The sequence below is a fragment of the Buteo buteo genome, chromosome 13 (assembly GCF_964188355.1).
Source record: "Buteo buteo chromosome 13, bButBut1.hap1.1, whole genome shotgun sequence".
Lineage (NCBI taxonomy): Eukaryota > Metazoa > Chordata > Aves > Accipitriformes > Accipitridae > Buteo > Buteo buteo.
The window spans coordinates 16569728-16584035 of record NC_134183.1 but is presented as its reverse complement, the minus strand read 5'-3'; the positions used below and the strand labels follow the sequence as shown (position 1 = coordinate 16584035).

The window sequence follows — 14308 nt, the reverse complement described above, 5'->3', positions numbered from 1 at the left end:
CCGTGAAATTTTCATATCCTTTTAAAGATGTATCCGGCACTCTGTAAAAGAAAAATACACAAATACACACAAGAAAAAAGTACTCACACTGTTTGGGTGTTGAATGGCAGCTTCGTGCTGCAGTCTAACCCGCTGTGGCATCATCACATCATCCTGGAATAAATAGCACACTGTTGCTGAACATAAAAAGGGTCACAGTACAGTACTCAGACACACATTAGAATATGCTGCTAGATTAACATCATTTTACTGGCTTGCAGTCAGAAATACAAATGGAACAAATATTAAGCAACTTCACACTTTTAGTGGATTAAACTCAATCTTGTTCAAATTGGAAGTGATCAAAACTACTACGTGACAACCGCATTGTGATCTCAACGTGTATCTTATGGGCAGCCACATATTTTACATTTCTAAAGAAATTGACCAACTCTTTAACAACTCTAATAGCGGTACTGGCAGTATGTGTGGACAAGGAACTAACCTTGATTAAAAGCATGAGATTTGAGACACTCTAGCAATATGAGGAAATGTTCTTTGTAGTCTGGCTGTACCTTGTCTCTGATAAGGAAAAGCCTTCAGTCTCTAGACCTACCAATATATCATATTTCATGAGCACAAAAACTAGTATTTGTGAAATTATAAAGTTCTAAGGAAAAAAAAAAAAGTAGCATAAAGGTCTATTTTGTTTACATACAAAAAGACAGGTTGCCTTGTAAAGACTAAGTAATCTTGCTATCCTTCCTTGAACAGACAAGAGCTATTCCTTTCAAAATTATATTATTTCCTGTTCAAAATTTTATCCTTTCTAGACTATAGTTTTAGGGCCTATTAAAATGTCTACTGTAGCACAACTTTTCTTCCCTAAATTTAGTCTCCTGAGGTTTCTACCTATATTCTTCTCCATTCTGGTGCCGTATTTCTTCCCTTCTAAAGGATCAGTTCAGTCATTCTTAGATGCTGGTTAAAGCTAACACAGCTTTTCTTCTGAGTATTTCCGAAGAACCCTACCTTATCAGGCAAACATAATTCAAAGATGCCCTGAATTCCTGGTCTAGATCCATTCTTTTAACAGTTCCTCACATTAAAATTATTCTAAGGAGATTTCTACTAAAGCCAAAACCCCAAATATTGAATTTCCAACAACTTTCACATTAAAACTTTTCAGTCAAATCAATGGCAACAAAAAATATATTAGTGCTTAAATATCTAGAGCTTAGAGGTTTGAATAACCTTGATATAAAGGTGACACTATAGTTTTATCAAAAACAACACAAGGATGAAAAAAGTTTTAGAAGTAGATCCAACTATTTAATACTATTCAAGGTTAAAGATAAAACAAATGAATAATAAAACTGACCCTTATCACATGCAAGTTTATAAAAGATGGAAGGAATACATTGTCAAAAGCATTCTCCTGTATTTTGTATTTAGGATACATTTAGTAATAAGCATAGGAGATGTTACTGATTTTCAAAGCAATAGAGTGGGAAAAAAACCCACCCTGGTTTCTCAACTTCTGTATATCAGTTACTTCAAAACTACAATATTATTTACCATCTAATCCACTTTATCAATAAGGCACCAGACTTCAGGTACTGTATCAAGGAAATGTTCCAATCAAACATTTACCCTATTTCCACAAGAACAACCATAATCCTATTGCTTTATGCCAAATACAGAGCCGATTTTTGTAAAGTAGAACCTCGTTTTCATATAAGCAATGGGAGATACATTTTAACTAAGCTTTGTTCACTCCTTTATGAATTACTTAGGATTCTTAGATGTTGTCTTGTTAAATCCTCAAAAAATGAGAATGCAAAAGAAACCCATCAAAAAGCAAGGAATTTCAATGCTTGGAACAAAGTTACTATTATCTCTTACAATATACAACATATGCTCTTGTGCAAAAAGATTCCACTGTTTATGATCCTGCACAACAGAAATAAATTTAACAGAACTCATACATTCACAAAGCTGAGAAATAATCTACTTGATTTAAAAAGGTTAAATCAGCGTGGAAAGTATTCAAACCAAATTCAAATATCCTATTCACCAAACAGGTCAATGTTATGTTTTTATAAGCAGACAACTTGACAGGAAAGGTCTAGTTCCCCCTAACAAAACACTATGTCATTTTGATGCTATTGGCAAAGCTAACAAATCTACAGATTTGGGTCTTAGGCTATCATCAAGATCATCAGTATTCTGTAAAATCCAGCTAAAGAGGGGGCACTATAACCACAAAAAGTTCAAAATGCCTTTTTTTATTAATACATCTTTGTTCTCTAATGCTGGAAAACTCTATGAACTCTTATTCTGAATGACCTTTAAAATTTTTTTTAACTTTTTTTATTAATAGTTTTACACATATGATGCACTGCTGTATAGTTCTGTGATACCTTCCAGGTTCATGGAAGGAGAAAGAAAGAAATAAAAAGAAGAACATAGTAGTTTAAGACATAACTGCTAATAAAATAATAAAGCTATTAGGCAATGAGGAAGAACAGCGCAAAATACAAATCGCATCCCAGACAAAACTGAGTCACATCAGTGATTTAGCTTTTCAGACTCAGGTTGGGCAACTATAAATGAAAGCTAACTGCAAAATCCAACTTCAATGTGTTACAAATTCTTTACTATTGATGACTGGGCAGGTAACCACAAAGTAGAAAACAGATATATTTATACAGAAATAATCATAAGTAATGCAGTTGTATTCTAGACCAGTGTTTAAAAAACAAATTAAATTCTAATGAGTAAAACCAAAAAGATTGTACCACAAAATAAGAGCACTTTAAAAATTTTTCAACTTCATAGGCCATTGATAGGAGCGAGACACCCAACCACGCACTGTACTGGTAAGGGTTTATGGAATTTAAGCAACTATAGTATCAGACAACTAAGATGTTAAAAAATTTTATCCAAATTTTATCCACAAATTTTCTATCAAAACTGTTGTATTTATGATATTGAATTCAGCAACTGTGTTGCCAGACTTTGGTTCCTACAGTCAACAGTTTGGTCATCTTTTTGGTTTATAACTCAGAACAAAACCTCAGTAATTAGACACTTTCCAAATTATTTCTCACTCATGCCATGTCAGACCAAAAAAAAAAAAAAAGTACCTTTCTTAATGTAGCTGCTATATCAAAAAGGAAAGTATTTTTAGTTTGTTTCTGTCTCCTAAGTGTGAGTAGGGAAGGTAACAAGGTTAGCAGTGAATTACATTGACTATGTAATTTTTTTAAAATGGAAGTTTTTACAGAAGTTTCCACTAAAATTCAATTTTCCCTGTTAACATGGAAGTCTCTAATGGTTGTCTCCTAGCAGATATAAGGCAGGCAGGATGAAGAAAGATATCCCCCACTGAAAGAATGGACAAAAGAACAGATTTAAAATAAATGCTAGATAATTGCATGCCTCCACTGAGCATATACTTGCAATAGGATAGCTAAATAAAAAAGAATCTGTAAGTAGATCTATTTTCACATGACCCCACTCACCAAACTTAGTAGAAAAATTAAGAAAAATCTCAGGTAATAGCTGGGTTTCCTGTCATCTAAATATGTACATATGTACAATTCAAACAAGGCTGAACAAACAGGTAAACAGCAAGAAATAAAGCAACATAAATAGAAACCTACTTTAGGGACTCAAAATAACCCAGAATTTATAGGAATTTTGTTGACTGCAAATATCCTTCCTGTTCTCCAGCATCCATTCTGAGTATGAAAACAATTTGCTCAAAGGTGGGAGAATGAAAAGGACTTTATTTCACATGAAAAGCCAGCAGGGATTTCTAAACAAGCCCAGATGTGTTTCTGCCAGTGGGGGGCCGTGATCTCCATCACCTTTCAGTCCAACGGGCGTTCTGCCTGCTTGTGTTCCTATCAAATATATCCCTTCTGCAGAAAACTCACTTGCTTCTGTCAAGTTACATACCACTTACAGATGCTGCCAAATCAGAAAAGCTAGTTATACAACTATCAGCTGGGATGTTATCCTTCCAACCAGAGGCACCATTCTTTATAAAAACACATGCAATTTATACTGAGCTAATTGTTTTGTTTTACTTTACTGATATGTTTAGTTGAAGAAAAGGAAAACTAAACCAACAGACTGAGCTTAAGAATATTACTCAAAGCTGATGTTGTTTCAGTATGTGTTTCTTAAATCAGTTTGGGTAAATTCAGATGACAAGCATTTACTGGCCTCTTCATCCAGGCCGTCTGGACCACACTGAACTCCACAGTGGTAACTTCATGATTTTCCCTTAAAAGTGGAGGTTTTTGCACTTCAGAAAGTAAAACAAAATATACAACGCAATGTACAATACACATCTACTTTTTAAAACCATGGATAAGTTCACATAAAACAACACACTAATTATAGGTCAGTATTGAAGTGCTTTCTTAAGCTCACATTACAGACTCAGCATCACATGCTTTTCCAAATTCCTTTGTATTTGGCTGCTTGGGAAAAAAAAAAAAAAAAAAAAAAAAAAGAGTGCACTGACACACTCCATCCTCACAATAATAGCATCTTCTTTCCATTGCAGCTATTACACATAAAATACAACCTGTAGCAACACCAGAAGGAACAACTGACTCACTGAGAAACAACATGGCATCTCCAAAGTCTTTCAATCCTTCAAACGGTCATTCATTTATCCTGTACTTGCTCAGACTATAGTGAAAATCTTTCTTTGCTACTGTTCAGTTCAACTCCTTGAACCAGGGAAGTAAAAGGCCTGGGACCTCCAAAAACTGGCCTGTCAACAGCACTATCAAAGCAAATACACTGATCCTAGACAATTTTCCAGAAGGCAGGTTTCTAAAGAAGCCCCACACTATCAAACACATCAGAATTACGCACTCTAATGGCCATATAACTCACCTGAGCAGAACACGCCCTAATGATCTGTCAGTATTTGCAAGATCACAGGAAAAAATGTTACTTTTCTGTTTCCACTTCTGCATTAAACTGAGAAAGAAGGCAACAACAAAGAAAACACTTCAAAGTTTAAGAAGCTGGCTTTATTGAGTACCTTTCTTTTCTTAAGCATGGCAACAAAAAGGCTTACATGGGAGGATATATGTGGTGTTCTTATGTGTCTGAATGACTAGTACTTTCCATCAATATAAAATTAATTACAATCTTTTTATGGAATATTTTAATTCACTATCACTATTAACTGATAAGGAAATTTCTGCTGCCAAAGCAGCTCCCACCTTGGTGTATTTGTTCAGCAAATGCAGACATGTGCCTTTCTATATCTAGCCTTTCTGTAGTTAGCGGAGATCACCTTGGATCTTTCTCAGTTAGATTACTGAAAAAAAAGTATGTGAGTGTTTGCAGGCAAGGGAAGCAAGTAACTCACACAGTGTTCAACAGCAAAGTCAGTAAACCGAGACAAGAGTAAAATCCTCACTGTCAATTCCAAACACCCACTTTAACTAATAAACAGATGAAGGTATGTGTAGGGAGAGGTTATGGCAACCAAATTCTGAAGGTTTGCTTCTTCATTTATGTAAGAGAAAATTAACATTTTACATTCCAGACAGAGGCATTTAATCTGTTTTTAATACATGCACTTCTTTACAGAACAATAAAAGGCATTATGCTTTCTAGCACTTGTAGTTTCATTTTTTGATGCTCATTAGTGATTCAGAAACATGCACAACTCTTCTGAACAGAAGGGGCTTCTGGTAATGGAGTTCATTACTACATCCCCTTACCTGCTATTTGACTAACAGCTGTTTCAGTTTTTAAATCAAAGGATCAACTTTGCAAGGAATAGTATGTAAAAACAACAAAAACCAAATACATGAAGTCTGATCACTGCTTCATTTCCTAAGCTATACAGATGTTAATTTGAAAGAAAGGAAGAATATTTCAAAAGTTTATTAGTGCCTGTAGAGTAATGTATAATAGTAACTAACAAGAAATCTATCTTTCCAAAATCAGCAAGTTATGGAGACTGTAAAAACAATCAGCTATGTTTATAACTGAGAGCTAGCTTGAAGGCTGGAGTCCCTGAAACATCTACCAAGTCTGGCTAGTTAAGGTCCAACCACCTCTTTCCAAACCTTTAAGAATACCCCCTCAATGAAGGGGTTTTGAACTTGAAACTCAAGAAAAGCATGCAACTTCACAGCAATTAAGAATTAACATTCCCAACTTAAATCATACAAGCAAATCTCACAAACAGAAAGGCACAGGTCAGCAGCTGCCAATTCAAACACAGGAAGGCTGATTCCGATGGTCCACCCTCACTTTTGGTGAGCATAACTTAACAATTTCCCTGTGTCATCTTCAACTGTTAGCAAGCAGTGACACTGTGGCAACATGGTTTAGAGTCACATCTTTGAACTGCGTAAGAATCTCAGAAATAGCAATAAATTGCCAACAGAGCCTTTCAAAAGGCTAAAACAAGTGTGTCAAGGACTCAAGTGAATATGACTGGGTTTGAAATACTGCAGGTCAAAAAAGGACACATTTTCACATTTCCTCTTTAACAGTCAGGAAGCCTCCAACAACACATTGATTAAACCTGAAATAACGGGGAACTACACAGATTATTAGGATGAAATGAAAGCATGTTCCTTTTTCAAGAAATAGTTTTATACAAGTATGACATTCACTTAAACATGCCTAATGAAAATAGCAGTTCAAAGCAGAAAAAGGCATTTTTAGTCTGAATGTCCTGCTATGCTGCAACTGGATAAGTGATTATAAACAAAGATGGTAACCACCCCAGAGAACTGACAAACTAAAGTTATGATAAAATGCAACTGCAGACAATTTGAAGAGTAAAGCTAACAGTTAAATGTATTTGCATAATTAGTTCATTCTGTTGTCATTATGACCAAGATTTTCTGAGACTATAAATATTAAATACAAATAATTTGTTAAGCATCTTCAATTTTTCTACTTGTTTTCCTGGTGGGAAAAATGCCTCAGTAGCTTAGAGGTAAAATCTTTAACAACCACAGCAAAAAAAAAATCCATAATAGCTATTAGTCAAACAGCTGCCACTTCATACTAGAATAGGCTGATCAAATTCTGACAGTTCTGAGCTCTGTAACCTTTTTTTCCACATTTCTTCCCAATTTGTTGTCCTCACAAATCTGTGTTGAGAGACATAACACAAGCAGCTTGACTCCAGCTGGAACAGCAAGTAAAACAGTCTCCCCGGAGCCAGTACTTCCAAAGATGTTCCCAAATATGCTTGTACATTCATTTCACTCAAAGAAGTGAAATGAATGTACAAGGAGCCATGATGTATTTCTCCACCTATATGAAATGTATACAAACTACTGACCCAGCCCCATTTCTCTCCACATCCACCTATAGCAAACCTGAAATTATGGCTGCACTTCTGAAGGTCAATTCCCTGGCATTACAGCAGCACATTCCAAAAGGCTGATATCAACATTCCTTCCTAGAGAGCTTGATACTGGATTGGTGACTGAAACGAAGAAGGTAGATGGCGTGTAGAAGCAGAGCTGTTAAACAGCTGGCAACATCTGTGTTCCAGCTATTATCACAAAACATTTACTAACTACAGCCAAAATATTGAGCAATTTTTAGACTTGCAGGAGTTTCCACATTCATTTTATTTCCTCCAATCTGTTTTCAGCAAAAAATGGTAGTCACAAGGAGAGACAGTAGAAAATACGTTTAAGAAACGCCAATCATTTAGTATTTCTTTTGTATCAAAATTAGGCTTCTGATAGTTCAGAATGCCTTTTATTTTGAAGCATCTAGCTCAATAGCAGGAATAGAAACACATAGAAGAGAAAATCCTGGTAGCTTCTTCCAAGCTTATCCACACCGTCATAAAATTCCCAAATCACTTCAAGTGGGTCTTAATTATATTAAGTATAAACTGATGCTAACGAATATTGCAGAAATCCAAAATCATCACCTGTTACATTCCTTAATATTTATAATTTGCTTCCCTGATGTTTTCTTATTCTGCACAGCTACTCAGCAAATAGAAACAACACAGCAGTATGAAGATGCATACTTTATAAACACCATAAGGTAAATAACAAATTAAGAATTCTGAAGATATCTCTATAAAAATATTAATTAATTTAATTTAAAGAATTTAATTTTCTAGTTTACTGCTAGTGATTTACTAACTAGATCTGTCTGGATTGAAAAGGAAGACTAATCCAAAATTTACCTCAGTAAATTATTCTATACAGATTTGAGATAGAAGATATGAAGCTCCATGGGACAAGAGAATAGTAGGCTAATTTCTCAGTCATGCACATGTGGACTCAGCTAACTTCAGTCAACCTAAGTAGGTACGTAACTCATCCTATGTACTCTCTAGAATGCTCTATACAATGTATCTGTCCAAAACTTGAATACCTGAACTTTGCAAATTGTAAGTAAGATCTATCTTTTTTTTCTTTTTAGATATGTAAACAGCCTCACTGACTCACAATATAGGAGAGTTAAATCCATGGTACCATTCATATAAATTAAATGGCACCTGGGTTTGCATGTCTACCTGAATTAAAGCAAAAAGAATTGGATCTTGAGTTCATTCACCTCAACAAAACTGGCATCACTCTAACTACTTCATGGCATAATTTATGATGTCCCTACACACTTCCAAAATCTGGTGAGTCAGGTGATCAAAAACAGAGCAGCAGATTTCATGCTCATACTTCCTCAAAATAATTTGTTTATGAAACAGACACTGACACTCAGTGCTAGATATGAAATACTTATTTTTTGAAGTATGAGAAACTGACCTTTCCAAACACCATTAATTTGTACATGTGATTGCGAGTTCTGCATATTCAATGGATGTTCAAAATTTTGTTTCCAAAATACCCATATATACCCACATGTATAAGATACTGCATTTGACTCCATAAACTTTAAAGATTTACATGACATACTCTGTAAAATAAACAAAAAAAACCCCTATAACAACAAACTGTTAAAGGGAAACTAGGATAAATTCAAATAAACTCATTTAAAAAGGCACACTGTGTTGCTAAATACAGTAATAACTTAATAAAAGCAAGAATAAAGGCCAGGAAAGCCACCAGCAAAAATTTCTTAAATGGTAAGACACTGCCTTGGGTCAGAACAAATATACCAGCACTTAACCATGTCTTGCAACGATATGCTGATTAATTCACAAAATTTTAACACACAAACAAACAAACAAAATCCTTCTATCTAGCTGATAGAACAAATGGAGTTTGCAAACTGAAAGATTACCCAAATTAAAACCTGTGTGGTTTTAAGGCTGTAGAGTTTACATCCCTGCTCTCATGACACTTTCTAATAAGCACAGACAATTATAACATTAAGTTGAATCCTACCTGAAAACCTACACTTGCAGCAGCCTGTTCATCCTACCACTACACTAAACCAGAGTTCAGTTCCAATTCAGGGGAAAGAATCAATCTTCAGGTGAAATTACATGACATCAGTGAGCCTTAAAGGTCCTGCGCTTCTTGCCTGATCCTAGCCACATGGCACCATTCCTCAGATCAGCTATGCACATTTGTGAAACCCTTCACTGCATATTAAGCTGCATAAAGTCAGATAGTTATCTGTGGGTTAGTGAGCTGAATGGGTTCACAGAAGGTATCCAACAAAGGACAGAAAAAAAAAAATCAAGATGGAAGGCGGTGAGACCTCTCCTATTTTGCATCAAAGAGCCAGTAGATTAGCTCTTAGTTTCTCATCAATATAATTTTTTGAAGAATGTGGAAAAGAAAAATCCTGAAAACACCTAAATACCAACCTTGCCCAAGCCTGCTCAGAACAGCTTGTGAAATCCGATAGGATCAAAGAACAGTGTAAGGCTGTGTGCTTTCTACAGGTTGGAAGACAACTTTACACTTATAAATAGTAACCAGCTCGTTTAACACGCAAACACCTTTAAACAGCTTGTCTTTAAGGCAAACCAACAACTACATTAAAAACCAAAGAATTTTACTGACAAAACTAAGTTAGACAAAATGCATTAACTTACTGAATCCAGAAAGCAGAGATAGGTTCCTGAGCTCTGAATTACTGCTTGATTTTTAGCAAATCCAACTGTTGAGAAAACAAAGATAAAATTATGTGGTAGTTTTTACCTTTTTTTTTTTTAAAAAAAATCTTACTACAGTCAGGAACAGATGAAAGGAAATACAAAATACGGTATCAGGTAAAGTATACGGTTTTTCCATATTTGAAATGAGGTAATCTGTAAATATTTAAATAGTATGCCTATTTCAGTCATCTTCTCTGAGTGATTATCCATTGTATGTGTTAGAATTCTACCACCAAGTAGAATTAGACTACTTTTGCTAGCCCTCCACAAAGACATACTGTGTAATACATATCTCAAAGAGTCCAGCCACCTAGGTTTCACATCCAGTATCTCCGATCATAGAATCACCGAATGCTTTGGGTTGGAAAGGACCTTTAAGTCATCTAGTCCAACCCCCCTGCAACAAGCAGCTGTTGAAAACCCTTGGCTGTATATACATATTCATCTCAAGTCATAACAAATAGTAACAAATCATAAAAAGGCAACAAAGAACCAGAAATTGCTAGGCAAGTTGTTCTTTCCATCAGGGAGCCAGGTCCTCTGAAAGACTCAAAAAAAAAAAATTCTGTTCCATTATACTCATTAAATATAAAGTATGCAAATACAAAAACTTCATGCACCATTTATGTAATGGCACATTCAATGCAGAAGGAAGCCAAAGCAGAAGAATATATGTACAAGGAGCACAAACCTGGCTTATTCATACTATAACATGTTATGCCATCTGTGGAAGACCACACTGAAATACAAATTCAGTCAAATGACAGACAACGCTGGCATCTAGGGTCTTTTTCATTTCTGACCCCATGACACTTGTTGAATCTTTTACCAAGCAATTTCAGGAAGTGGAATCAGAAGAAAACTTTTTTGTCAGCTTAATTTCTGAAGCAGATGACAGCACTGGAGGGTCAAACAAATGGCAGAGCCAGAAAAAAAGGGTGGGACCAGGAATACACATACAAGGGTAAGGATGGGACTGCAGCAACCAGCAATAAGATGAACTCAGCTTACCACTGAAATACATCTGCAAGGTAGGGGTGTTTAACTGGGATAATTTTTTATGTACACAAGGTCTACCTAAGAACATTCTGGTCTTCAAATTCTTCTCCTGGGCAGCATTGTAAGAAAGACCATGCTATATGCAGTGTTATTCTGAAAAATGCTGTATGAATTCCACTTGGCCATATATATAACATTTAAGCTTTGTTTAAAGTATTTATGGAACCAAGTCAGGGAATCCAGCAAAAGATTGTCCTGACATGCAAACCAAATGATGTGAAGATATATACTGTGGGGTTTTTATTCTTTAACGGGAAAACTGAAAACGTAAAGCCAGAAAAATCTCACCAGGAAGTGGAGCAGGATAATTTTAAATAATATTATCCCTAAAGTCCCTGATTTTGCATTTGAAAAAAGCAGATTTCTGTAATTCTCTACTCTTTTTATGTTATACAGGTTTAAGTTTGCTCAGGAAACAATTTAACTGGGCTCAAAGGTTCACTTAGTTTTAACACACATGCTCCCTGGCTATTTTGCTTAGTTGTCCAAGTACAGAAAAAGACATGACTGCATTTCTTACTGCCTCAAAGGAACATTATGTCAACTACCAACAGAACGCTACTAATAAAGGCTCTTCCTTATAATTATGTTATTCTTTTCTTATGTATTTTGAGTATTTTAACCCTCACCTTAACTTCTCTTAATCACGGATTTCTTGGACTATCTTACAGTAGTAAATTTACATATTACTTTCTATACACATATGAATATCTAATCTCACATATACAGTTGCTCTCATTCTCCTTCCTATTGGCAGTAAAAAAGCAGCTGGCAAAGTCAGTAGCTACCACAACAGCAGAGCTGAATCCTGGCATGAGCAGTATTAGTGGGAAACAACTGGTGCAAGTTAGCAGGTCTGGACATGCCAAACAAGCAAAACCCTAATACTGTGGAGGTCCCTACTAAAGCAAGAGGTAGAAGAACAGGATAGAACTAAATTTGCCTGACATCAATCAAATAAATACTTTCATACATCATTATCAGCTGTAAAGCAGCTTGTACTTACATTTCAATGCTGTCATTAGTATAATATTTCAACAACCTTCAGTAGAAAATAATGAAGTAGTAGGAATCAATAATGTAGAAAAAAAGTGAGGAGACTCAAAGGCAACTACAAGATGACAATTATATTACTCTATGAACTTTCTGAAGCATTTCAGATCTCATTTTCAAATAAAACACTTAAAATAATGAAATATTTAATATTTGTTATGAGAAAAAGTTGGAAAGTATTTCTTTCTAAGATTAAGACAGAAACCATCCTGAAGCTTTCATATACCAGCTTTTTTTAGACAGGAAGGAAGAAAATACACATATTTTTAAAATTATTAATAAGAGAGATGTAACTCCCTATAGAAGAAAATAGATTTTAAAAATTGTTTCACCACAACAAATCCTATGTTTGGCATGAGTAAAAAATTTTCTTTAATATTACTCTACTGAACAAAATCAAATGTTTGTGCCAGGTCTCTGAGTTTTGTAAGGCCTGCTTACTTGGTGAAAAGAGCCTGCTACCATGGTTACAGCCGTAAAAACTTAAGCCTCAGTGAGATATTAACATTCCTCACTCTTGGAAAGAAAAAGGTTTCCTTTTTTTAGGCAAGTGACCCTTTCTTTTCTTCTAGGTTCCCCCCCTTTCTTTTACATGTTAGAAAAGAATCAGAAATAAATCCTAATCTTGTGTAAATAGTTGAAGATGTGAAGCCTGACTAGTACATTGTTTCTGTACTAAAGCATCTTCTTTTAAAGGAAAGACTCCTTACAGTTGTAACTAGTCCTTAACATAATAAAAGTAAATCACTGAAAGCAAACAAATACTATGGATTTCAAGTAACTTGCTCCTAAAATGTAACAACCATGAAGAAAAGATGTCCTCATTTTAATGGTGACCTGAGAGTGACTTCCACATGAATAAGCTTGGTTTTGTGGGGTTTTTTTGATTTTTTGTTGTGTGTTTGTTTTGGTTTTTTTTAAAGAACTATGCATTTCATACTATTCTTTAAAACAATGCTCACAGCTGCATCCCCCACCCCCAATTTATTAAATATTTGTTCAGGTTTCAGCTATCACAACAGCAAAAAATGTTAAAACAAAAAATAATCTGACATATCTCTAATGGCACAATATGCTCCTTGTAGTTCACAACTCAAATTTAGTTTTAGTTTCAGTTTCCTAAAGTGCAAAGGTGAACTGACTTCAGAATTCTAACATAAGTTACTGTCAAAACATTGCAGCTGTGTGTTCTTGCAAACTAAAAACTAGTTTACACACAATTAATACAACACTTTATTAGGAACTTGACTTTATACACAGAAGATGTTTTATAAAAATGGAAAATATATGATATAACAAGATGGTATTAACAAAAACATTACTAACCAAATTTCCTAAGCACCATAATTAACAACTTCTGGTATTATTCCTTGACTTTTTTCCTGAGAAATTGCAACCTAGTTAGCTTCTAGATCATCAACTACTAAGAGAAGTAAGATTTAAAAGGAGACTGATCATCCAATAGTTGGGGGAGAGGGGGAGGAGAAGATAGATAAATTTCCAGGAATACAAGCAATTCTTGACATTCCTCAACTCCACCTTTATCAGTTGCCCAAAAGAGAAAAATTCCCTCTACGTTATGCTGTGTTACTTCAGTATTGCTAGGTCTGACAACTTTTTAAAAAACAGCTTTAAAGAAGTCTACAGTCAAAAGAAATGACAGTAAATAAAGCCAGGGGCCTATACCAAGCTGCTGATTAATTCAGTGCACAAACTCCAATTTATTTGTGTGTTTCAACAAGGGGATGAAAATTAAGCCTTCTGAAACAGAACCTGGCTTTTTCATAATAAGGTCATTTTGAGGAGACTGTAATAAGCCTAGGTTTCTTTCCAGTTACAAACAGGACATTTTGTTAAAAAACAGAAACTGACCACATTTGGTGTTACACTGTTTCCAAAGTGTGCCTTTTAAGTGAGATAACTTGAAAAACAGAAATTTGGAACCAGTTTTATATCAATTCCTACTGTCTACTCATTGTCACAAAATCCAGAATGATAAAAACATCAGTTATAGAGCTCACATACAAAATGTGAGCATACCGTTCTGCTTGCTTTGTCCTGTTGTTCTCCTTCAGAACACAGAAATGACCTTCCAACTTCAATGCCATTCAACAC

General features: G+C 35.0%; 1 protein-coding gene across 8 annotated transcripts in view; it reads right to left on the bottom strand.

Moving 5' to 3' along the window:
- Positions 1-14308, bottom strand: part of QTGAL (queuosine-tRNA galactosyltransferase) — a 152882-nt gene that overhangs the window by 119326 nt on the left and 19248 nt on the right. For all 8 annotated transcript variants that reach the window (XR_012652736.1, XR_012652733.1, XR_012652734.1 and 5 more), the window contains exons 4-5: positions 10019-10083; positions 88-153 (exon numbers count right to left, since the gene is read on the bottom strand). Coding sequence is in view for 3 of the 8 variants with exons in the window: in XM_075044879.1 (XP_074900980.1) it covers positions 88-153; positions 10019-10083 (131 nt within the window). In the remaining 5 variants the exon portion in view is untranslated. The remainder of the gene's footprint in view (positions 1-87; positions 154-10018; positions 10084-14308) is intronic.